Below are 26,853 nucleotides of genomic sequence, written 5' to 3'. Positions count from 1 at the left end.
ACTATAAATCACTGCACTGTTGGAGATAGAAACATACGTATTTCGCTGCGATAACAACTGAAATCTGTGTATGCGATTCTATATGTATAGGCTAGTACTGAACGTATTTTTACATAACGTTTGCAGAGCTAGACTAATGGGACTTTGAATTGAATGATCATGGGCTTCAAATATATCATATTCATCGTCTCCTCAAGCACAGGTAGAGAGAGGTTCACTCTAAACCCTTACCCCTACCCATTTTTATGTCAACTTCAATTTGATCCGGACGTCCCAAGGACCCCGGATAGCAGGGGCGGTTGGCGATAGCGCGCGCTCCCGAAAAGGCATATAAGAAGTGGGAGGGGATAAGCAGCTGATCAGCTAGCTGCTATGCTAACTAGCTACAACATTGTTCCAAGCAACCTCTCCAGCGTGGCACCTCATGCCATTTCGAAGGAATTAAAACACATTCTTCTGCACTCATGTTTTGACTTTCCGCGATGGAGGCTTGACCTCTCCGAACTGCATTGATCAACGACACTTAAGGAAAACATAATTTACGATTTAATTGTTTTAATAGCTACGTGGATTTTTTTCGCTCATTTCCGTACGGGCCCGACAAACACAGTTTGTTAGCTAACGTCACAGTACAGTAGCTACTGATTGTTCGAGTTTGTGCTCAGAAAGTCGGTTGTCCTCATCCTGAAATGGACACAGGAGTTGTCCCCGAAAAGAAAAGGTACGTTAACCTCTAGTTTACTAGCTAGCCAATGTTTTTTTAAAACAATCTAAAAAAATAGATAGCTAGCTTCTGTTATATATTTTTAACGTTAGATTTTGATGCGTTTGCGTAGCTAACTATATAGATAACAAGCTAAAGCTAGCCTAGCCAACTAGCTAGATAGACAACTATACTTTTTAAAAACATATATATATATACACACACACACACACAACGTTAGTTAGCTAGTAACTACCAGCTAGCTTGTTAGCTGTCTGATAGCTAACTAAGCTTCATGATGTTTTAATAAGCGATCGTTAACTTGCTAGGTTCTTCTCTCCCGTAAGGGACAGTGTACAGCCAAGAGGTCGCAAGATGTGGGTATGTGATTCACTCTGTATCGCTGAAGTTCAGCGTTACAGCGCGATTAAAACGACCATTTTTGTTTGAGCTGACATACTGTTGTCCATGTAGTAAATGTGGACACTCCTTCAAATTAATGGATTCGGCTATTTCAGCCACATCTGTTGCTGAAAGCTGTATAAAATCGAGCACACCGCCATGCAATCTCCATAGACAAACATTGTCAGTAGAATGGCCCGTACAGAAGTCTTTCAGCGTGGCATACTATCATTGTAATCCACCTTTCCACAAGTCAGTTCGTCAAATTTCTGCCCTGCTAGAGCTGCCCTGTTAAACAGTATGTGCGGTTATTGTGAAGTGGAAATGTCTAAGAGCAACAATGGCTCAGCTGCAAGGTCATAGGCTACACAAGCTCACAAAATGGGACCGCAGAGCGCATAAAAATTGTCTGTCCTCGATTGCAGCACTCACTACCGATTTCCAAACTGCCTCTGGAGGCAACGTCAGCACAATAACTTTGTCGGGAGCTTCATGAAATGGGTTTCCATGGCCGAGCAGCCGCACACAAACCTAACATCACCATTCGCAATGCCAAGCGTCTGCTGGAGTGGTGTACTCTGGAGCTGTGGAAACGCGTAATATGGAGTGATGAATCACGCTTCACCATCTGGCAGCCCGACGGACCAATCAGGGTTTGGCGGTTGCCAGGGGAATGCTACCTGACCCAATGCTTCGTGCCAACTGTAAAGTTTGATGGAGGAACAATGGTCTGAGGTTGTTTTTTGTGGTTCGGGCTATGTCCCTTAGTTCCAGTGAAGGGAAAATGTAACACTACAGCATACAATAACATTCTAGACAATTCTGTTCTTCCAACTTCGTGTCAACAGTTTAGGGAAGGCCCTTTCCTGTTTCAGCATGACAATGCCCCCGGTGCACAAAGCGAGGTCCATACAGAAATGTTTTGTTGAGATCGGTGTGGAAGAACTAGACTGGCCTGCACAGAGCCCTGACCTCAACGCCATCGAACACGTTTGGGATGAATTGTAACGCCGACTGCGAGCCAGGCCTTATCGCCCAACATCAGTGTCCGACCTCACTAATGCTCTTGTCGCTGAATGGAAGCAAGTCCCTGCAGCAGTGTAACAACATCTAGTGTAAAGCCTTCCGAGAAAAGTGGAGGCTGTTATAGCAGCAAAGGGAGGGACCAACTCCATGATTTTGGAATGGGATGCAAGTAATTTTTGCCATGTAGTGCATGCAGCGTTTACAGTGAATGCAGTCTCTGAACGCGGCAACATTGCCTTTAAATTTCTGTCGCACTATAGCGCTGAACTTCAGCGATACGGATTGAATCGAGCCCTTACCCTGTTGGCTACCTTGACCTTCTTGGTCCTGAGAAGACAAATGTGACATGTTCGACCAAGGTATACACAGGAATGTTGATATGCCACACCTATCAGGTGGATGAATTATATTTGCAAAGGAGGATTGCTCACCAATAGGAATGTAAACAAATTTGTGCACAACAGTTGAGAGGAAATGGCTTTTTGTGAGTATGGAACATTTCTGGGGTTTATTTCAGCTCATGAAACATGGGACCAACGCATTACATGTTGCGTTTTATGTTTGTTCAGTGTAATTTGGTGTAGTCCTACAATGACGAGATGGCGCTGGAGAACAAGGCTGACGTTTTATGTATTCCTAACCAATTGTTTTTTTTTTGTTTGTTTCTTTGTGTTTGTAACATTTTTTTATACTTACTTTGTACATAATGTTGCTACTACCATCTCTTATGACCAAAAATATATTTTGGGCATCAGAACTGCTATTACTCACCACTGACTGTCAGAATCCTTTTTTTCCTTTAACCTGTTAGAGCTCTAGGGGCGCTATTTCATTTTTGGATAAAAAACGTTCCCGTTTTAAGCGCGATATTTTGTCACGAAAAGATGCTCGACTATGCATATTCTTGACAGTTTTGGAAAGAAAACACTCTGAAGTTTCAGAATCTGCAAAGATTTTGTCTGTAAGTGCCCCAGAACTCATTCTACAGGCGAAACCAAGATGATGCATCACCCAGGAATTAGCAGAATTTCTGAAGCTCTGTTTTCCATTCTCTCCTTATATGGCTGTGATTGCGCAACGAATGAGCCTACGCTTTCTGTCGTTCGCCCAAGGTCTTAGCAGCATTGTGACGTATTTGTAGGCATATCATTGGAAGATTGACCATAAGAGACTACATTTTCCAAGTGTCCGCCTGGTGTCCTGCGTCGAATTCGGTGCGCAATTGCCAGCTGCTTCTACTTTACCATTTGATTCAGGGGAGAAAGCATGTGTCCAAGAACGATGTATCAATGAAGAGATATGTGAAAAACACCTTGATGATTGATTCTAAACAACGTTTGCCATGTTTTCAGTCGATATTATGGAGTTAATTTGGAAAAAAGTTCGCGTTTTGAGGACTGAATTTTCGGATTTTTTTTGGTAGCCAAATGTGATGTATAAAACGGAGCTATTTCTAATACACAAGGAATCTTTTTGGAAAAACTGAGCATCTGCTATCTAACTGAGAGTATCCTCATTGAAAACATCAGAAGTTCTTCAAAGGTAAATGATTTTATTTGAAGGCTTTTATGTTTTTGTTAATGTTGCGTGCTGGATGCTAACGCTAAATGCTAACGCTAAATGCTAACGCGAAATGCTAACGCTAGCTAGCTACTTTTACACAAATGATTGTTTTCCTATGGTTGAGAAGCATATTTTGAAAATCTGAGATGACAGTGTTGTTTACAAAAGGCTAAGCTTGAGAGATGGCATATTTATTTCATTTCATTTGCGATTTTCATAAATAGTTAACGTTGTGTTATGCTAATGAGCTTGCTGATAGATTTACACAATCCTGGATACAGGGGTTTTTTCATAGCTAAACGTGACGCAGAAAACGGAGCGATTTGTCCTAAACAAATAATCTTTCAGGAAAAACTGAACATTTGCTATCTGAGAGTCTCCTCATTGAAAACATCTGAAGTTCTTCAAAGGTAAATGATTTTATTTGAATGCTTTTCTGTTTTTTTGTGTAAATGTTGCCAGCTGAATGCTAATGCTAAATGCTACGTTAGCCATCAATACTGTTACACAAATGCTTGTTTTGCAATGGTTGAGAAGCATATTTTGAAAATCTGAGATGACAGTGTTGTTAACAAAAGGCTAAGCTTGAGAGCTAGCATATTTATTTCATTTCATTTGCGATTTTCATGAATAGTTAACGTTGCGTTATGGTAATGAGCTTGAGTCTGTATTCACGATCCCGGATCCGGGATGGGGAGATCAGAAAGGTTAACAAGTCTGACGTGCCCGGCGTGAATCGTATACTGCTCTCTCGGGAACAGGCCCAGATCCCCGTCATTTGCGTGAAGAGAAGGCAGAGCAAGGAGCCAGAGGGCGGTCGTAGGCGATCGAATAGACTAGAGGTCGACCGATTAATCGGAATGGCCGATTTAATTAGGGCCGATTTTTCAAGTTTTCATAACAATCGCAAATCAGTGTTTTTGGGACAACGATTTGGCCAAATAAAATAAAAATGTAACACCTTATTTGAACCTTTATTTAATTAGGCAAGTCAGTTACCTTCTTGACGCTACCCGTCCCTGTCGTGGGAACAGCGCAACAGTCAAAAAAATCCCAAACTAGGTGTTAATCCACCTGTCGTCTCAGATTTTGAAATGATGCTGTACAGCGAAAGCAATCCAAACGTTTGTGTGAGTTTATCGATAGCCTAGCATAGCATTATGTATACTTAGCATCAGGAAGCTTGGTCACAAATCAGAAAAGCAATCAAATTAACCGTTTACCTTTGATCTTCGGATGTTTTCACTCACAAGACTTCCAGTTACACAACAAATGTTCCATAAAGATTATTTTTATACCCCAAAATACCTCCGTTTGTTTGTCGCATTATGTTCAGAAATCCACAGGAAAGAGTGGTCACGACAACGCAGACGGAAATTCCAAATAGTCTCCATAATGTCCACAAACATGTCAATGTTATTTTTTATAATCATTTCTCAGGTAGTTTTTAAAATATATATTCGATAATATATCAACCGAGTGTGTAGCTTTTTCCATAACAGCGGGAGGAACAATGGCGGCTTTACTCAGTTGCGCAAAAACTCACTCTGAGAGCCCCCACCTATCCACTTACACAATGTGATCTTTCATGCTCATTTTTCAAAATAAAAGCCTGAATCTATGTCTAAAGACTGACACCTTAGGGAAGGTGGTTGATTCCTTTTAAATTGAGGATAGGCATGCATAGGAACAGAAGGGTTTCAAAATAAGAGACACTTCCTGATTGGATTTTCCTCAGGCTTTTGCCTGCAATATCAGTTCTGTTATACTCACAGACAATATTTTGACAGTTTTGGAAACTTTAAGTTTACTATCATAATATGTCAATTATATGCATATTCTAGCATCTGGTCCTGAGAAATAGGCCGTTTACTTTGGGAACGTTATTTTTCCAAACATAAAAGTAGTGCCCCCTAGCTTCAAGAGGAACACATTCTTATTTTCAGTGACGGCCTAGGAACAGTGGGTTAACTGCCTTGTTCAGGGGCAGAACGACAGATTTTTACCTTGTCAGCTCGGGATTCAATCTTGCAACCTTAGTTAACTAGTCTAACGCTCTAACCACCTGCCTCTCATTGCACTCCACGAGGAACCTGCCTGTTATGCGAATGCAGTAAGAAGCCAAGGTAAGTTGCTAGCTAGCATTAAACTTATCTTATAAAAAACAATCAATCATAATCACTAGTTAACTACACAAGGTTGATGATATTACTAGTTTATCTAGCATGTCTGGCGTTGCATATAATCGATGCGGTGCGTGTTCGCGAAAAAGGACTGTCGTTGCTCCAATGTGTACCTAACCATAAACATCAATGCCTTTCTTAAAATCAATACACAGAAGTATATATTTTTAAACCTCCATATTTAGCTAAAAGAAATCCAGGTTAGCAGGCAATATTAACCAGGTGAAATTGTGTCACCTCTCTTGCATTCATTTTACACAGTCAGTGTATATGCAACAGTTTGGGCTGCCTGGCTCATTGCGAACTAATTTGCCAGAATTTTACGTAATTATGACATAACATTGAAGGTTGTGCAATGGAACAGGAATATTTAGACTTATGGATGCCATCCGTTAGGTAAAATACGGAACAATTCCGTATTTCACTGAAAGAATAAACGTCTTGTTTTCGAGATGATAGTTTCTGGATTCGACCATATCAATGACCTAAGGCTCGTATTTCTGTGTGTTATTATGTTAAGTCTATGTCTATGATTTGATAGAGCAGTCTGACTGAGCGATGGTAGGCACCAGCAGGCTCGTAAGCATTCATTCAAACAGCACTTTTGTGCGTTTGACAGCAGCTCTTCGATATGCTTCAAGCATTGAGCTGTTTATGACTTCAAGCCTATCAACTCCCGAGATTAGGCTGGTGTAACCGGTGTGAAACAACGCGCTAATAGCGTTTCAAACGTCACTAGCTCTGACACTTGAAGTGGTTGTTACCCTTGCTCTGCATGGGCAACGCTGCTTCGAGGGTGGCTGTTGCCAATGTTTTCCTGGTTCGAGCCCAGGTAGGAGCGAGGAGAGGGACGGAAGCTATTCTGTTACACTGGCAATACTAAAGTGCCTATAAGAACATCCAATAGTCAAAGGTATATGAAATACAAATCGTATAGAGAGAGTCCTATGATTCCTATAATAACTACAACCTAAAACTTCTTACCTGGGAGTATTGAAGTCTCATGTTAAAAGGAACCACCAGCTTTCATATGTTCTCATGTTCTGAGCAAGGAATTTTAAACGTTAGCTTTTTTACATGGCAAATATTGCACTTTTACTTCTCCAACACTTTGTTTTTGTTTTTGCTAGCATATGTGCAATCCTTGGAGAATAAAATCTACAAGTTACGCGGATGATTAAACTACCAACTGGACATTAAAAACTGTAACATCTTATGCTTCACGGAGTCGTGGCTGAACGACAACAAGATCAACATACAGCTGGCTGGTTATGTGATATACCGGCAGGATAGAACAGTGGCATGGGGCGGCAGACCTATGTATTTTTGTAAATAACAGCTGATGCACGATATCTAAGGAAGTCTCGAGTTATTGCTAGCCTGAGGTAGAGTATCTCATGATAAGCTGTAGACAGAGAAAGTTTTCATCTGTATTCTTCGTAGCTGTTAACATACCACCACAGGGCCTCCCGGGTGACGCAGTGGTTAAGGGCGCTGTACTGCAGTGCCAGCTGTGCCATCAGAGTCCCTGGGTTCACGCCCAGGCTCTGTCGTAACCGGCCGCGACCGGGAGGTCCGTGGGACGACGCACCTAGCGTCGTCCGGGTTAGGGAGGGATTGGCCGGTAGGGATCTCCTTGTCTCATCGCGCACCAGTGACTCCTGTGGCGGGCCGGGCGCAGTGCGCGCTAGCCAAGGTTGCCAGGTGTAGCCTCTGACACATTGGTGCGGCTGGCTTCCGGGTTGGATGCGCGCTGTGTTAAGAAGCAGTACGGCTGGTTGGGTTGTGTATCGGAGGACGCATGACATTCAGCCTTTGTCTCTCCCGAGCCCGTACGGGAGTTGTAGCAATGAGACAAGATAGTAGCTACTACAACAATTGGATACCACAAAATTGGGGAGACAAAGGGGTAAAATAAATAAAAAACATACCACCACAGTGGTAACCGGTGCCGCCCCCCGTATAGTCTCGCTATTGTTGCTCTACTTGTTACTTTTATTTCTTATTCTTACTCATATATTTTTTAAACTGCATTGTTGGTTAGGGGCTCGTAAGTAAGCATGTGACTACTAATATTTGTTATTTCAATTCTTATCTTGTCTGAAATAATATGAACAATGTCATTGTGAAGAGGTTAATCTATTGGAAGATAGTGATTTTTCTTTAAAATATTCCAAATTCAATTCGAAGTTGTTCTTTGGCCCATCTATAATTTCAGTGGTTTAGTTGCCATTGGCCCACTTAGAGTGAACCGAGGTAGGCTGGAAAATGGTTTTGTTTGTGTTGAGTATAACATTCTCTGGGTGTAGGTGGGCAGAATTTAGTCATGTAGGGAATATATTTATGTATGTTGTGAGGTTTGACTCATACAGGGGGCTAAATGTGTTACCTTTTTATTTACCATTTAGTTCTTATTTTACTTAGAACTGCTAAAATGAATTCAGGAACATCCGCTCTACTTTCACAACACTGCTTTGCCCACAGGTTTTATATAAATGGAAAACAAAACCATTGCAAAAAGTAGCAAGGTTATTTTAATGTTATGGTACACTGATTTTGTGTGTGGCAGGCTACACAGGTTGTTGTGATCTGATTTCTTAATCATTGAGAGCCTGACGTCAATGGGAGTTCCTGGCACAAGTAGGCCTATCGGTATTTCATGATCTGTGGTCTTAAATATATTTATCATAGTGCTCGCCTACTTCCTGTTCTGTACTAAACCTGTAGCTACAGGATGGACCTATCATGAGCTTCATTTTATACAAGAGCATCAACCCATAGCCTGGAGCGATTGTGTCTGAGATTGAGCAATTTGGTTTTGTGAGATACATGCAGGCTGTAATACAATTTGTAGAAATCAGAAATGAGTCATTTATCACTGGTCAATTGAAAAGAGGTTAGAACAGCTTGTGAACAGTGTTTTGCACAGTGCTCTACTGTCCTCTGGGGCACTTTACAGCCTGAAAGAGGTTATGTAACACAACAGACAGGCTATGTTTTCCTTCACACTGGACGCTAGTGACAGATCACCCCAAACAGTTCCAAGTAAAAGCAGGTCAGTCCATTTTATTAATTCAGTCAGGGAATGGGGTTATGATAAAATTGATAATGCCTTTCTACAGCACTGAATGTGAGACTTGTCTTTTGACCCATGTCCACCTGTTTGCATGACTGAGCTTTATCCTCAAGTCTTATATAATATATTTGTTGTTATTATAAAACAGGGCAATTAAGACTAACATTATACAACAGATGTGATGGTTAGGCCTATGCTATATCTGCAAGATAATGCATGTGTGTAGAGATGTTTTGTAATGGTGGCCTCTCTTAGCCTTTGTTTTCAGCCTATACTTGTGATTCTGATGAAGGATGAGGATCAATGCAGTGCTTTCCCTGCTTTTAGACAAAGGAAAAAACAGCCTCCCATCTGTACTGTGGATGGGGCAATGCACAATTAAAACTGCAGCAGAAGATTCCTGTATGCTGTACTTGCCTTTGTTTGTACAGCACAAAGTTCACTTTGTAGAATTTGACCTCTAACCTAAACCAGCACCTTTTCAAATAGTTGTCCAGGGAATTCCTGTCTCTCTGCATAAGCCATAGTTGTCAGTTAAATCTGAATAGAATCCTTACAAATACTAAGCACATAGATATTTTTCTAAATGCTAGGTTAGATTTTCATGTGGCTGATTTCCACAGGTGAAGACCTAGATACTCAGATTTTTTTTATTTTGATCTGCCTCTTAGCAGCAGTGGTTGGTTAGTTGAAAGATATTGCTCTGGGCTGTGGCCAGGCCTCTGTAACAGGGGCCCGGAGGGTGAGAAGTGTGTTTATGCTATGCAGAACTGGTTGCGTAACACATCGGATCATCTTTCAAACTCGGACCCCAGAGAGGCAGACAGTCAGGTCCTGATGTAGTCTGGCAGAGCTGACGTAGGAGAGTTCCCCAACTGGCGGCCTGCGGGAAGAATTGGGCCCATGGGTGGTTTTATTTGTCCCCCCAAGCTTTCTGAGTAAAAAAATTATATATACATTTGTATTGTTGGAAATGTAAAAACACCAGGAAATAAGCCCCAAATAATTTGAATTTAAGAAATATGTTCCCAAGTATTCTTACACAAGAGGGACACTTGATCGTATACAAATGTAGGCACAGGTTTGAAATTGTTTTAGTCAAACATTATAACTGTTTGAGCATCTTGTGGTCAATGTGCAGTCCACTAATTATTTGTAATTATGTTCCAGCCCCCCGACCATCCGCTCAACAAAATAATCGGTCAGCGGCTGAATCTTGTTGATTTTATCCCTGGTATAAATATTTGGCCTCCGCTAACTGAGCTCCTGACCTGCACAGTCAGCTTGAGGCACAGACTGACTGACTGCCAGCCTCTCTGTTTGACTTCAGGCTGAGGGAATGCATGAGTTTCTCATGCAGGGTTTCCATTAGCCAGTAATAGCCAGATTTTGTCCTATTTATTAATTAATTAATATTAAATTGGCGCCTACCAATTGTCTGGGAGAAAGAAAAAATGGCATTGTGAAATAATGCTTTTTAGCTTATTCATTGATGGAAATATCAGTCGAGGGGAAATACATTTGATTGCTATGTTAATTAGCTTAACTAAGTGGAATTAAATTGGTTTGTGTGTACAGTATATTCGTTGTGTAGCATACCGATACAGAGCCTTTGAGTGGAAACTCTGTCAGGGAGTGTGAGAGCTGCTGCCATAGCATCTCAACAGCCAATGCATAGGCAATGGCAGGCAGGCTTCGTCAGCACGTCACACCACTTTGCAATGAGCTGGAGGCAGTATGCATTTTTAAGGTATATACTTAATTGTTTGAAACTTGAATGTTTTCTTACATATTATGAGGCATGTCTTACCTTGCTTCGAAGTAGCCTAGACAAAATTAGACCATATCCATGGAGGCAATTATTTGATCAACTAACTTTCATTTTCCAGTAAGTAGCCAAATGGCACAATCATAGTCATATTAGTAACCCATGCTAGTTTGTTGCATATTAGATCTCCCCTCTTTCTAAATTTCAAACAGATATTTTCATCTGCCCTGTTAAACCGCGTGCATGTGCAGTGCTCTTTTGATAAGTGTTTTCTTACTAATTGCATTATAGAACAAACATTCACGTGTAGCTTACTGCCCTGTGCGCATTGCTGCGCTTATAATGTGAATAAATCATAGTTTAGCAACATTTTAAGCTAAACATTCTGTTCTGTGGCATCACTCATACATTTTTTACTTTTTTTGTATTTTTCTGTAGCCTAGACAAACTGACCAATAGAATAGGTCAACTTTTCTACTGTGGGACATAGGCTAGTGATTTTGCCGTTCGTTACTCGTCTTGAAAAGTAAATGTAGACCGTTTATTTCTAACATCTTCAAATTGCGCATCAGAATTATTTAAGAAGGACCGCACATTGTTGCTTCCCTTTTTATATGAATTAGCATAATCTAAATGTGATTTCTGTCATTCTGAGCACTGTGGGTGGACTCGGTAAATTCTTCATATGTCTGTTAAAATGCTGCTGGTCATTGTCCTTTGTCTCATCATGCACATTATGCAAAACCTGCAGACATTCAGTGAGAACAGGGCTCTACAGTGCAACCATTATATTCACATATGCGCCTAACTATTTTGCTGTGTGACCTAGACTTTCAATTTAAGATTCTAGCTTTAATTTTTTCATTGCTCCTACATTTTTCAACTTGAAGAATTCCAAATATTTTGGTCACAAAGCAGATCTTCATCTAGGCTACTCATGTAGGACAACATGTAGACCGGCACACAGGTGGATCAGCTTCTGTCAATAACTGTTTAGTAGGGACGTGTTTCTGTACTCTAAAAATGTTGGGAAATGTGCAGGCTGGTAGTGCATTTTTATATAAAAACAATGTCAATTCAGTTATCTGATGCATTTTCTTCATTTACAGACAGCCTCTAAACATAATTATGTTACTGTAACTTTGTAACAGATCAATTACATTCCAAGTTTCGGAGGGCTTTTATATTGTCTTTATTTTTGTGGGGAATGCTGCACACTTTGTTTGATTTACGCTCCTTAATGTAGGGTTATGAGTCCAACTCAGCAGAATCCCCTGGTATGCATTGGTGTCTACAATCTCTACATGCCTCTATACATCCGGACAAGACCGACAATAAGCAAAGCATGTGATCACATTTGGGAGATAAAAATGCAGACTCTGAAGGGGATTGAAAGATGTTTTGTCTTTGTTTTCAGCAGGCCTTTTTTCAACATCAATAAAGCCTCCTTTCAATTCCCTTGGAGCTTTTCTAAAGTACAGTGGGTTCAGAAAGTATTCAGACCCTTGACTTTTTTCACATTTTGTTACGTTACAGCCTTATTCTAAAAATTAATTATAGTTTTTTTCACCTCATCACTCTACACACTACCCCATAATGACAAAGCAAAAACAGGTTTTTATACTTTTTCGCAAATGTATTAATTAACTCACATATGTATTCAGACCCTTTACTCAGTTGAAGCACCTTTGGCAGTGATTACAGCCTCGTCTTCTTGGGAATGACGCTATGAGCTTGGCACACCTGTATTTGGGGAGTTTCTCCCATTCGTCTCTGCAGATGTCAAGTTGGATGGGGAGTGTCGCTGCACAGCTATTTTCAGGTTTCGCTGAGCGCTCTGGAGCAGGTGTTCATCAAGGATCTGTTCATCTCTCCCTCGATCCTGTCTATTTTCACAGTCCCTGCCGCTGAATAACACCCCCACAGCATGATGCTGCCACCACCATGCTTCACTGTATGGATGGTGCCAGGTTTCCTCCAGGCGTGAAGCTTGGGTTTCTGGCTAAGAGTTCAATCTTGGCTTCATCAGACCAGAGAATCTTGTTTCTCGTGGTCAGAGTCCTTTAAGTGCCTTTTGGCACACACCAAGCGTACCTTCATGCCTTTTACTGAGGATTGGCTTCAGTCTGGCCACTCTACCATTACTGCCTGATTGGTGGAGTGCTGCAGAGATGGTTGTCCTTCTGGAAGGTTCTTCCATCTCCACAGAGGAACTCTGGAGCTCTGTCAGACTAACCATCAGGTTCTTGGTCACCACCTTGACCATGGCCCTTCTCCCCCGGTTGCTCAGTTGAGCTGGGCGGCCAGCTTTAGAAAGTCATGGTGGTTCCAAACTTCTTCCATTTAAGAATGATGGAGGCTAGAGGCTACTGTGATCTTGGGGCCCTTCAATGTTGTAGACATTTTTTGATACCCTTCCCCAGATCTCTGCCTCAACACAATCCTGTCTCGGAGCTCTGCGGACAATTCCTTTGACGTAATGGCTTGGTTTTGGCTCTGACGTGCACTGTCAACTGTGGGACCTTTATATAGATAGGCGTGTGCTTTATACAAAATCATGTCCAATCAATTGAATTTACCACAGGTGGACTTATATCAAAAGGTCTGAATACTTATGTGAAGGTATTTTTGTTTTAATAAATTTGCTCAAATTTCCTAACCTGTTTTTGCTTTGTCGTTCAAATTAAATTTTATTGGTCATATACACATGGTTAGCAGATGTTTTTGTGAGTAGCGAAATGCTTGTGCTTCTAGTTACGACAGTGCAGTAATATCTAACAATTCCACAACAAGTACCTACTACACACGTCTAAGTAAGGAATGGAATAAGAATATAGACAAATATATGGATGAGCAATGTCAGCGCGGCAAAGGCTAAGATGCAATAATATAGAATACAGTATATACATATGAGTTGAGTAACGCAACATATGTAAACATTATTAGTGGCGTTATTAAAGTGACTAGTGTTCCATTTATTAAAATGGCCAATGATTTTAAGTCTGTTGGCAGCAGCTTGTATGTGCTAGTTAGTGGTGGCTGTTTAACAGTCTGATGGCCTTGAGATAGAAGCTGTTTTTCAGTCTCTCGGTCCCTGCTTTGATGCACCTGTACTGACCTCGCCTTCTGGATGATAGAGGGGTGAACAGGCAGTGGCTCGGGTGGTTGTTGTCCTTGATGATCTTTATGGCCTTCCTGAGACATTGGGTGGTGTAGGTGTCCTGGAGGGCAGGTAGTTTGCCCCCGGTGATGCGTTGTGCAGACCTCACTACCCTCTTGGGAGCACTGCGGTTGTGGGCAGAGCAGCTAACGTTCCATTATGGGGTATTGTGTGTAGAGTTTTTTTATTTTGTAATAAAATGTGTAAGGGGTCTGAATATTTTTGACTGCACTGTATGAAGCCTGTAATTGAGCTCTATTACACCAGCCTATATGTTTTAACATCCCCTCCCTTAATGGAGAATCACTCTGGCCTATTTTTGTATTCGTACCTCTGAGGGACCGATCTTAGAGAATCCAAGGTCTAGCCTGCATTCTTAGGTTTTTTTCACGTTTCAGAAGAGGCTCCTTTGTTCCTGCAATGGTCATTGTTGCATGTAGTGTACACTTTTAGGAGGCAATCTGCCCAGTAGTCTGTCGTTTATTTATTTAAAATCCAAGTAGACTGGTGAATGGCACTATAGGAGTAGGGCTCATTGTAATGGCTGGAATGGTATTAAAGGAATGGAGTCAAACACTTTTTTGTTTTCATGTGTTTGTTTGTTACCGTTCCATTGATTCCATTCCAGCCCTTAAAATTAGCCTGTCCTCCTATAGCTCCTCCCACCTGCTTCCTCTGTAAGTGTATGTGTTCCAAAAGAGCCCTGTCTGTCTCCTTGCTGTCTCAGTAGTGTAAGATGGGACTGTTGGCAGCAAATGTTGGGATGATATGCGGTGCACCAAGCAGGCAGAGTGGAGGGAGTACTGCACATCACACACAACCAAGCCCCGTCTCCTTGGCAATCACTCCATGGGTTATCGCTGCGCTTCCAATAAGACGTAGTAGGGTAAGACTGAGCCAGCGTATGTAAATAAGCCTACTGTGGTGAGATGGCTGGACTGAGAGCTTGTTGCTGACCCTGCATCCTCTCCCACTGTGTCTGGCCAGTGGCTGAGTGAGCAGCTCACAGAGTAGAGCAGGCAGACACAACAACAATGCAAGCCCTGGTGGTGTGTGTTTGGTCTGGACCCAGACTCTAACTTGCCTTGATTGTCTTGTCTCCAACAGCAGGGTGAGCTCGGACCGGAGGAAGGAGAAGTCCCGGGATGCGGCGCGATGCAGGAGGGGGAAGGAATCTGAGGTGTTCTACGAGCTGGCCCAGGAGCTGCCCCTGCCCCACAGCGTCACCTCCAACCTGGACAAGGCCTCCATCATGAGACTGGCCATCAGTTACTTGCACATGAGGAATCTGCTGAGCACAGGTCAGTACCCCAGGGGAAGGAGTGGGAGGATATATATGTTTGTAGTGTCCAAAGTACCTTGGAGGTTAAGTGGTGGGTGTAAGAGAGAGAGAGATGGTGAAGAGATGAGCAGCCTTTGTTAGCCAGGTTAGCTCTGGGAGATCTATGAACTTGCAGACAGGAGGAAATAGATCCTTTTGTCCTCCTGCCTCTGTGCACTCTTTCTGTGTACGTCCTAGTGCCTTGCCCCACAAGCATGTACGTTGGCTTGTAATCCTATATCCCAGTCACCACTCGGTTCCTTCTGCTACCTCATTCTTATTCTTTCTCTCTAGACAATGAGGAGGAGCAGGAGGAGAGTGAAATGGACTCCCAGCTGAATGGCTCCTATCTGAAGGCTATAGAGGGCTTCCTCATGGTGCTGTCTGAGGACGGGGACATGATTTATCTCTCTGAGAATGTCAACAAGTGCTTGGGTCTGGCACAGGTAGGTTTTCTGCTCCATTAGTCAGAGACCACTGACTAGGACAGACCGATAAAGAATGCAGATCTTTTTGCTATTCTTCCCTTGGCTTGAACATGTTTGTTTCTAAATGTCTTTCCTCTCTGTCCAATGGCAGATTGACCTGACGGGACTTAGTGTGTTTGAGTACACACACCCCTGTGACCATGAGGAGCTGAGAGAGATGCTGGTACACAGAACAGGTGAGACGCCCCTGTGAAAACACAAACTAAGGTTTCTCCTGAAACAACTGTGTTACACACAGCACTCTGGGATATCAGAGTAACAAATAGTGCAGCGCTGAAGTTTAGCAGCTCAGAGCAAAACCAAGTCGGAACCGGTTATCATTTCCCCCACCATCCCTGAGGTCAGTGGTTAGTGGGCTACAGTCTTCCCATGGCATTCACTCTGCTTCACTGGTAAACTGCTACATTCCTTTTTGCACATCACACCAACACTAAATGTAATTTTTTATTTCTTCACCTCAGTCTCATCTCTCTCTCCTCTGTCTGTTCAGGGACCTCTAAAAAGTCCAAGGAACCAAACACAGAACGCAGCTTCTTCTTGCGGATGAAATGTACCCTCACCAACAGGGGGCGCACTGTCAATGTCAAATCAGCCACCTGGAAGGTTCTCCACTGCTCAGGCCATGTGCGGGTCCATGAATCCCTAGCTGAGCAGAGCCCCGGTGGGCACAAGGAGCCGTCCGTCCCCTACCTGGTGCTGGTCTGTGACCCCATCCCCCACCCCTCCAACATCGAGGCGCCGCTGGACACCAAGACTTTCCTCAGCCGCCACACACTGGACATGAAGTTCACCTACTGTGATGAGAGGTGAGACAGACCTACCACTCCACTGACTGCAGCACCAACATAATGTACTAGAATAATACTGAATCTTGCACAAATCTTTATTCCATATCAGGGCTATTGCTGTAAGAATGAAAAGTAAAATGACTTGTATTCGCACACAAATATGTGAGGAAAAGAATAGGTAGCTCCTGAATGTAGTGCCACAGAGCCACCTGGTGTCCAATAAACAGTAGGATTAACCTGTCCCCTATCTCTGTGTTGTCAAGGATCACTGAGCTGATGGGTTATGATCCAGAGGACCTGTTAAATCGCTCTGTGTATGAGTACTACCACGCCCTGGACTCAGACCACCTCATGAAGACCCATCACAACTGTAAGCACCCCTACCAAAACATGACCATGCAAAGATATTCCCCCGGAAAGCAGACAGGCTGGAAATGTCCAATGTTGGCAATAGGCTTCGGTACATAATACAATGTTCAAGCTACTTGCTGTCTCTTTTCTCCTAGTTTTTTCTCACCCTCTTCTTTCTTCGTCTCTCCAGTGTTTGCAAAGGGTCAGGTGAGCACAGGCCAGTACCGCATGCTGGCTAAGAGAGGAGGCTTTGTGTGGGTGGAGACTCAGGCCACTGTTATCTACAACAACAAGAACTCCCAGCCCCAGTGTGTTGTGTGTGTCAACTATGTGCTCAGGTATAGTTATGGACCCCAGAGTGTGTTTTAAATAGGATAGTTTGAAGGGGGGGGTTTAAACTGTCTGGGGGACTGACTCCACTAGGTTTTGACTCAACCAATCAGATGTTCACTTTGTAAGGGGGAGTAATACATTGATATGTAACTGTTTTTGGCTCCTGCTACAGTGGCATTGAGGAGGAGAAGATGATGCTGTCTCTGGAGCAGACGGAGGATATGAGGCCTGTGAAGAAGGAGCTGGAGGAGGAGGAGAGCTCTGAGCCAGAGGTGTCCCCTGTGCTCCTGAAGGAGGAGAAGAGCCCAGAGCTGGATGTGATCAAGCTGTTCACCCGGGCGGTGGAGACCCAGCCCCTGTCCAGCCTGTATGACCGACTGAAGGAGGAACCAGAGGCCCTCACCCTTCTGGCCCCGGCCGCTGGAGACACCATCATCTCCCTGGACTTCAGCAGCCCCGGTCAGTAAAAATGAACAAGATAATTAGTGATAGAACTCACACTTTACTGGTCCCAACACAGACTCTCTGACCCCCTCTTTCCTGTCCCTGCAGACTCTGACATCCTGCAGAAGGAGGTGCCTCTCTACAAGGATGTGATGCTGCCCTCCACCAGTGACAAGCTGGCCCTGCCACTCTCTCCGCTGCCCCCCAGTGATCAGCACCTGGTCCCCAACACCTCAGTGGACACCACTGAGGTGTCCACTGGTCCAGACTCCTCCAGCACCCCAGGCAGCCACAGCTTCACTGAGGTGAGCAGGGATATCACATCCAGACAGAGACCCTTTAAAACTGCCTATCAGGAAATCAATGGAAAGTTTATTTGTCAAAAATACTTATGTTCTCAAATACTAGTCTATAACCAATGTAATGTCATCTGCAGCCTGACAGCCCGTTGGACTTCTGTTTCCCAATGGAGTCTGACATCAGTGCTGAGTTTAAACTGGACATGGTGGAAAGACTGTTTGCCATCGATCCAGAGCCAAAGACTCCTTTCACCTTACAGGTACGGTACCTATCTATGGTGAGACATTGTGGGTAGACTAGCTGTATTAATATAAATGTAAAAAATCCTCACTATTTGTAAGTTTGCTACAATATCCATGTGTGACTATCAGGAACATTTCACAAGTTTGAGTTACACACTCAGCATTGGAGTCAATATGGGCCAGCATCCCTGTGGAATGCCCTGATGAATTGAGCCTATAAGGGGGGGGGGGGGGGGGGGTCTTAATGTCTTGTACACTCAGTGTATGACTTGAATGTGAGTTTGAATTCTTTGGTCAATCGTATGCATATGGTCACTTACGGACCATAATGGACTTCACCATCATCTCAGTACAATGGTAGACCCGAATGAAACACAATCACACCACTCTCACTTGAGTATCTTACCTTGTTATTTTCAGACCTAATTTTGCTCTTTTGTAGCTTTGTCAACTATGTGTGTGTGTTTTCTATACCAGTTTACGCCACTCCCTGTAGGCTTTACAGACACTCCCCACCCCTTGGCTACAACCCTTTTAATTTAGTTTACTCTGTGGGCACAACCCATGTGGATTCCTGGTCTCTGGCAGCGTTTGGAACTGCCGATCTGCGGTCAAGAACGCAGAGTTAATCTCAGCCTCTGCTGACCTTCGGTCCCTTGACTTTGTGACCCTTACAGAGACATGGATTACCCCTGAGAATACTGCTACTCCAGCTGCTCTCCATCTGACTACGTTTTCTCTCTGAGAGCATCTGGTTGTCGTGGTGGTGGAACAGGGCTACTCATTTCTCCTGAGGTGGAGATTTTCTAAATTTCTCTACTCACCTGTCCATCTCCTCATTTTAATTCCATGCTGTCACTCACTTATCTGCTCAAGCTTAACATTGTCATCTATTGCCCACCAGGTGCTCTTAGAGTTCCTCAATGAGCTTGACACCTTAACTAATTTCCTGACAATGGCTCACCTCTCTTCATACTTACCGACTTCAACCTCTCGACGTCTGCCTTAATTTATTTCCAACCTTGCCTCTTTTGACCTCCCACTTTCCCAGTCCCCCTCCCACTTTCCCAGTCCCACTCACAAGGCAGGTAATACACTTGACCTCACCCTTTCCCAGTCCCCTCCCACTTTCCCAGTCCCCCTCCCACTCACAAGGCAGGTAATACACTTGACCTCATCTTAACTAGAGGCTGTTCACCTACTAATTACACTGCAACCCCCCTCCAGGTCTCTGATCACTACTTTGTTTCATTTTCTGTCTCCCTCTCCTCCAACCCTAACCACTCAGCCCCTACCCAGATGGTCATGCGCAGCTGAAATCTTCGCTACTTTCTCCTCTTCTATCATCTCCCTTCTGCTAAATAATTCTCCCTCCTGATTCTGCCTCTTCTCCCTTTCCGCAGCCCGTGACTCATACTGTCTCCTTTCCTCCCGTCTGGCTCAGCTCTCCCCACCTGCTCCCTGGCTGAGTGACTCTTTGCGATCTTACAGAACAGGGCTGCGGGCAGGAAAACTAAACTTCCGGAGGACCTATCATCCTGTCACTCCCTACTCTCTACCTGCTCTTTCTCTGTATCTGCTGCTAAAGCCACTTTCTATGACTGTAAATTTCAAGCTTCTGCCTCTAACCCTTCTCCTCCCTCCCTAATCCTCCACGCCCTTCCTCCTTCTCTGCAGACGACTTTGTCAGCCACTTTGAAAAGAATGTTGATGACATCCGCTCCTCATTCACTCAGCCTAATGAGTCCACTGGTCCCACTCACTCAGAACTACCCTACGCCTTGACCCCTTTCTCCCCTCTCTCTCCAGATGAAGTCATGTGACTAATGAGGTCCAACAACCTGCCCGCTCAACCCAGCCCCTCCTGCCTTCCCCAGAGCATCTCTGGGAACTTCTGTTCCCTCATCAACTCATCCATGACCACTGGCTGCGTCCCCTCTGACTTCAAAATGGCCAGAGTCACTCCCCTCCTCAAGAAACCAACACTAAACCCTTCTGACGTCAAAAACTATGGACCGGTGTCCCTTTCTTTTATTTCATTAACACTAGAGCGTGGTGTCTCTGACCAACTCTCTCGCTATCTCAGAACAATCTTCTTGACCCTACCAAGACTGCTCTTCTCTGTGTCAGTCTCTCCTCACTGCCAAAGCTGACTCTCTCCTCTGTTCTCATCCTCTTAAATCTATCCTCAGACTTCGACACCGTAAACCATCAGATCCTCCTCTCCACCCTCAGGGCTGGGCGTCTCAGGCTATGCACACTCTTGGATTGCATCCTACCTGGCAGGCCGCTCCTACCACTGACATGGAGAGGATCTGTGTCTGCTCCACGTACTCTCACTACTGGTGTCCCCCAGGGCTTGGTTCTTGGCCCTCTTCTCTCTATACACCAAGCCACTCTGCTCTGTCATATCCTCACATGGTCTCTCCTATCGTTGCTATTCTGATGACTTTCAACTACTTTTTTCTTTCCCCCCTTCTGACACCCAGGTGGCGACACGCATCTCTGCATGTCAGGCAGATATCTCCGCTTGGATGTGGTCCTACCACCTCAAGCTCAACCTCGACAAGACGGAGCTGCTTTTCCTCCCGGGTAAGGCCAAGACCTCGCCATTGCGTTTGAAAACTCCACGGTGTACCCCTTTGAGAGTGCAAGAACGTTCGCGTGACTCTGGACAACACCCTGTCGTTTTCAGCAAACGTCAAAGCAGTGGCTCACTCCTGCAGGTTCATGCTCTATAACATCCGCGGAGTACGACCCTACCTCTCACCGGAAGCGGCGCGTGTCCAAATCCAGCTACTTGTCATCTCCAGTCTGGACAACTGCATCTTACTGTTGGCTGGGCTCCCCGCTTGTGCCGTCAAACCCCTGCAACTTATCCAGAATGCTGCAGCCCGGCTGGTGTTCAACCTTCCCAGGTTCTCCCATACTCCTCCAGTCGAAGCTCGCATCCACTACAAGATCATGGTACTTGCCTACGGAGCAGCAAGAGGAACTGTCTTTCCATACCTTCAGGCTATGCTGAAACCCTACACCAGTGTTCCCTGACTGGCAGTCCATGGGCCGAAGTTTTCTAAACAAAAATACATGTCATTTTTTCTAATTTTCATTGTCGGACATGAAATACTTTAAAAACACCTGGAAATCAGCTTCAATTGATTTTTCATTTTGGGAATCTATTCCCAAGTATTCCCACGCATAGTAGAGACACGTGATCGTATACAAATGTATTGAAATGATCATGTTTTAGTCAAATTGTATATCTATTTGGGATTCTAGCATTCTGTTCTGCCACCTCTGGTCTCTTGGGCCTCTTGCCCCCTACTAGTGCTGACTTTGCTGATAGCTACTTTATTGAGGAACATCTTACTTAGTATGACTGATATGTGGTCCCACCTAGTTATCTTAAGATGAATGCACTAACTGTAAGTCGCTCTGGATAAGAGCGTCCGCTAAGTGACTAAAATGTTAATGTAAATCAGCTGGTATGAGGAAGAGATATAACTTGATTCGGGGAAGAGATGATCTGATATGTGCTTGTTTCCACCTGTAGGCCATGGAGGACCTGGACCTGGAGATGTTGGCTCCGTACATCCCCATGGATGATGACTTCCAGCTGCGCACCCTGTCCCCAGAGGAGCCTCTGTCTTGTGGCCCAGCCCAACCCCTAGAGTGCTCTTCTCTGTGCTCTTCTGTGCACCTCACCCAGGAGGTCCACAGCTACCCTGGCTCCCCCTTCAATGCCCCAGGCAGCCTGACAGCTTCCCCAGCCCTGGCAGCGTCCCCAGCCCTGTCAGCCCCGGAGCCAGCAGATAGCCCTTGCCCTGCTTCCTTACTCACCAAGACGTAAGCCCCCCTACACACACACAAACAGACACACTCCCTCAAACTGAGCCTCTCCTCAAAACAAAACACTGTGCTGACATGGTGTGTGACTGACTTTTTGTGCTCCAGGGTGCCTCAGATGGACAGGGAGATCTCCATTAGGTCACTGGCCTCCCAGAATGCACAGCGCAAGAGGAAGATGTCTCTGTCTCAGGCTGTCGGAATAGTAAGTGTGTAGGAAAGTTCTTATCAATTCATTATGTGTAAAATGTTTTTCATTTTAGTTGAGATATTGTGTTCAAAAACATTTTGGCTCATATTGAGTGCTAATTTGAATCTGTTTTTCCCAGGGGGGATTGCTCCAAGACCATCCTGGTCCTGGTAAAAAGATCAAAGTGTCTGAGCTGAGCCACGCTGATGCTCCCTCCAACAGGACCATACTGCTCCTGCCTACAGGTAGTTTGTCCTCGAACACCAAACAGCCATGGCCTGGTATTATGCCTCTGCATGTTTTACACATCGTTTACATGAAACAATGACACTAATGACCCTTATTCTCTTGTTTCTCTTAGACCTGGCAAGCCGTTTGCTTGGCATCTCATCGGAGGGCAGCGGCTCACCCTTCACCCTTCCTCAGCTGACCCGATATGACTGTGAGGTCAACGCCCCCGTGGGGGGTCGCCAGCTCCTGCTGCAGGGCGAGGAGCTCCTGAGTGCCCTGGACCAAGTCAACTGAGTCAACGCTTAGCCTGCCCCCTGCTGGACCAGACCAGACACTACAACTTCTCCTCATTCACTCTGTCCCCACCCACTGCCCCTTTATTTGTCTCTCTGTATCAGTGATCTTATAGTTTGGCTGCTGTCTGCATCCACCAAGTGATATCTGCAGCGTTAGTTAGTGTTGGGGATGTTGTAGTGTTTGCAGGTAGAGGCACCTAATTGTTTCTTTCTCGGGAGTCTCTGACAGCAAACGTATGGCACCTCCATGGATGGCTCTGTTGTATCAGGTCTCCAGGAAAACCGGCGGTGCTACTGCCAGCAGTGTATTGTAAGCTTCAGTCGCACAATTTATATTTTCTTAAAAAGAAAAAAAGATTACCAGCAATCTATATTAAGCCTTTTAAAAAGTAGTTTTAATGGAATTTCAACCATTTTATTTTACTTTTTCCTCTGCATTCTTATGTCGTGTATAACAATACTATTTGGTCCAGAAGGTATTTTTGAATGTTATATCCCCATTACTGGTTACCAGTATTTTAGGCAAATGCATTAAATGTGTAGTCATTCAGTACTTGTCACTTTATTACTTTACTACTGTATGTGTGTGTTTGTTACTGTGCATAGACCAGGGGAACATTCAGAGATTGCTTAAATGCCTTGTCATGAATAATAAATACATGTGCGCGGTATAATTAGATCTAAATCCGTTTGTTTTTAAGATTGGAGGATTGGCCCCTCAGTTTGATCATGTAATCAATACATTTTTAGTTGTCAGACCCAAATGGTTTATTTAGATTGAAGTAACATGTACTTCCTTAGCACCATCATATGATCATATTTTACCAGTATAATTCTCATTTATTAGTAGCAAGTGTTACTCTTGCATACCTGTTTTCTCAGTTGTCTGTTTTATGGTATTGGTCCACATACTGCAGTTTTGGGTTTCTTTCATGCTTCCTGTTGCTGTCTAACATAAAATTACTCCCAAAAAATTATCATAGCCTTGGTTGTTTTTCTTCTTAAATATTTCAACTCTTTAATGTGAACATGGAATATTGTGATGTCATTATTGTATTACACAAGCAATGAAAAATATATATTATACTGAGCCTAACAAACCTCTTAATAGTTTATTAGGTGCTTTACATTTGTCCTATTTCACACATGTAAGTGTGAATTGGAAATGACACCCTCAAAGTGGGGTCAGAACCAGGGATCAGCCATTATTGACAGCAGCTCTAGAGCAATTAGGGTTAAGTGTCTTCCTCAAAGGCACATCAACAGAGTTTTCACCTTGTCTTCTCAGGGATTTGAACCGGCAACCTTCCTGCCCCAACACTCCTATCAGCTAGGCTACCTGCCACCCTGATAAACGCTTGAAATATATACTGAACTGCACCAAGTGGCACAGTGGTCTAAGGCACTGCATCTCAGTGCAAGAGGCGTCACTACAGTCCCTGGTTCGATTTAAGGCTGTATCATCTCTGGACATGATTGGGAGTCCCATTGGGCAGCGCACAATTGGCCCAGCGTTGGCCGGGGTGGGCGTTATTGTAAATAAGAATTTGCCTAGTTAAATAAAATGTAAAAATGCAACATGTAAAGTGTTAGTGCCATCTTTCATGAGCTGAAATAAAAGATCCCAGATCTGACACGTGGCATATCAAGAAGCTGATTAAAAAGCATGCTTAAAATGTGCAGATGTCTCAATGCCACAGATGTCTCAAATTTTGAGGGAGTGTCTCTGAATGTCTAACACTTTTTTGGTTACTACTTGATTCCATATGTGTTATTTCATAGTTTTGATGTCTTCACTATTATTCTACAATGTAGAAAATAGTAAAAATGAAGAAAAATCCTTGAATGTGTAGGTGTCCAAACTTTTGACTGCTACCGTATACAAAGTATGTGGATACCCCTTTAAATTAGTGGATTCAGCTACACCCGCAACGGGTGTATAAAGTCGAGCAGACAACCATGCAATCTCCATAGACAAACATTGGCAGTAGAATGGCTTTACTGAAGAGCTCAGTGACTTTCAACGTAGCACTGTCACGATGCCACCTTTCCAACAAGTCAGTTCGACAAATTTCTGCCAAGCTTGAGCTCGCCTAGTCAACTGTAAGTGCTGTTATTGTGAAGTGGAAAAATAATCTGTCCTTGGTTGCAGCATTCAATACAGAGTTCCAAACTGCCTCTGGAAGCAACATCAGCACAATAACTGTTTGTCGGGTGCTTCATGAAATGGCTTTCCATGGCTGAGCAGCCAGCCACACACAAGCCTAAGATCCCCATGCGCAATGCCAACCCAGCTGGAGTGGTGTAAAGCTTGCCACCATTGGACTCTGGAGCAGTGGAAAGGCATTCTCTGTAGTGATGAATTACGCTTCACCATCTGGCAGTCCGATGGATGAATCTGGGTTTGGCAGATGCCAGGAGAACGCTACTGGCCCGGATGCATAGTGCCAACTGTAAAGTTGGAGGAATAATGGTCTGGGGCTGTTTTTCATGGTTCGGGATAGACGATTCTGTGCTTGCAACTTTGTGGCAACAATTTGGGGAAGGCCCTTTATTGTTTCAGCATGACAATGCCACTGTGCACAAAGCGAGGTCCATACAGAAATGGTTTGTTGAGATTGGTGTGGAAGAACTGGACTGGCCAGCACAGAGCCCTGACCTCAACCCCATCAAACACCAGGCCAAATCGCCCAACATCAGTGCCCGACCTCACTAATACTCTTGTGGCTGAATGGAAGCAAGTCCCTGCAGCAATGTAACAACATCTCATGGAAAGCCTTCCAAATCAAAAATCAAATCAAATCAAAATGTATTTGTCACATACACATGGTTAGCAGATGTTAATGCGAGTGTAGCGAAATGCTTGTGCTTCTAGTTCCGACAATGCAGTAATAACCAACAAGTAATGTAGCTAACAATTCCAAAACTACTACCTTATAGACACAAGTGTAAGGGGATAAAGAATATGTACATAAAGATATATGAATGAGTGATGGTACAGAGCGGCATAGGCAAGATACAGCAGATGGTATTGAGTGCAGTATATACATCTGAGATGAGTATGTAAACAAAGTGGCATAGTTAAAGTGGCTAGTGATACATGTATTACATAAAGATGCAGTAGATGATATAGAGTACAGTATATACATATACATATGAGATGAATAATGTAGGGTATGTAAACATTATATTAGGTAGCATTGTTGCTAGTGATATATTTTACATCATTTCCCATCAATTCCCATTATTAAAGTGGCTGGAGTTGAGTCAGTGTGTTGGCAGCAGCCACTCAATGTTAGTGGTGGCTGTTTAACAGTCTGATGGCCTTGAGATAGAAGCTGTTTTTCAGTCTCTCGGTCCCAGCTTTGATGCACCTGTACTGACCTCGCCTTCTGGATGATAGCGGGGTGAACAGGCAGTGGCTCGGGTGGTTGTTGTCCTTGATGATCTTTATGGCCTTCCTGTGACATCGGGTGGTGTAGGTGTCCTGGAGGGCAGGTAGTTTGCCCCCTGTGATGCGTTGTGCAGACCTCACTACCCTCTGGAGAGTCTTACGGTTGTGGGAGGAGCAGTTGCCGTACCAGGCGGTGATACAGCCCAACAGGATGCTCTCGATTGTGCATCTGTAGAAGTTTGTGAGTGCTTTTGGTGACAAGCCAAATTTCTTCAGCCTCCTGAGGTTGAAGAGGCGCTGCTGCGCCTTCTTCGCGATGCTGTTTGTGTGGGTGGACCAATTCAGTTTGTCTGTGATGTGTACGCCGAGGAACTTAAAACTTACTACCCTCTCCACTACTGTTCCATCGATGTGGATAGGGGGGTGTTCCCTCTGCTGTTTCCTGAAGTCCACAATCATCTCCTTAGTTTTGTTGACGTTGAGTGTGAGGTTATTTTCCTGACACCACACTCCGAGGGCCCTCACCTCCTCCCTGTAGGCCGTCTCGTCGTTGTTGGTAATCAAGCCTACCACTGTTGTGTCGTCCGCAAACTTGATGATTGAGTTGGAGGCGTGCGTGGCCACGCAGTCGTGGGTGAACAGGGAGTACAGGAGAGGGCTCAGAACGCACCCTTGTGGGGCCCCAGTGTTGAGGATCAGCGGGGTGGAAATGTTGTTGCCTACCCTCACCACCTGGGCTGGGGGCGGC

The 26,853-nt window shown here is 44.1% G+C and overlaps 1 protein-coding gene across 1 annotated transcript; it reads left to right on the top strand.

The window, feature by feature from the left end:
• Nucleotides 1-323: 323 nt before the first annotated feature.
• LOC139375166 (hypoxia inducible factor 1 subunit alpha b) lies at nucleotides 324-23,688 on the top strand. Its single transcript, XM_071116715.1, has 14 exons — nucleotides 324-721; nucleotides 14,989-15,182; nucleotides 15,497-15,648; nucleotides 15,782-15,866; nucleotides 16,181-16,496; nucleotides 16,742-16,848; nucleotides 17,020-17,167; nucleotides 17,335-17,621; nucleotides 17,715-17,911; nucleotides 18,043-18,165; nucleotides 21,702-21,994; nucleotides 22,103-22,199; nucleotides 22,324-22,429; nucleotides 22,546-23,688. The coding sequence occupies exons 1-14, from the start codon at nucleotides 690-692 to the stop codon at nucleotides 22,707-22,709; spliced, it is 2,301 nt and encodes a 766-aa protein (XP_070972816.1). The 5' UTR covers nucleotides 324-689; the 3' UTR covers nucleotides 22,710-23,688.
• Nucleotides 23,689-26,853: the final 3,165 nt, after the last annotated feature.

Source organism: Oncorhynchus clarkii, chromosome 19 (genome assembly GCF_045791955.1).
Source record: "Oncorhynchus clarkii lewisi isolate Uvic-CL-2024 chromosome 19, UVic_Ocla_1.0, whole genome shotgun sequence".
In the NCBI taxonomy this organism is placed as follows: Eukaryota; Metazoa; Chordata; class Actinopteri; order Salmoniformes; family Salmonidae; genus Oncorhynchus; species Oncorhynchus clarkii.
This window is presented reverse-complemented; position numbering and strand designations above follow the sequence as displayed.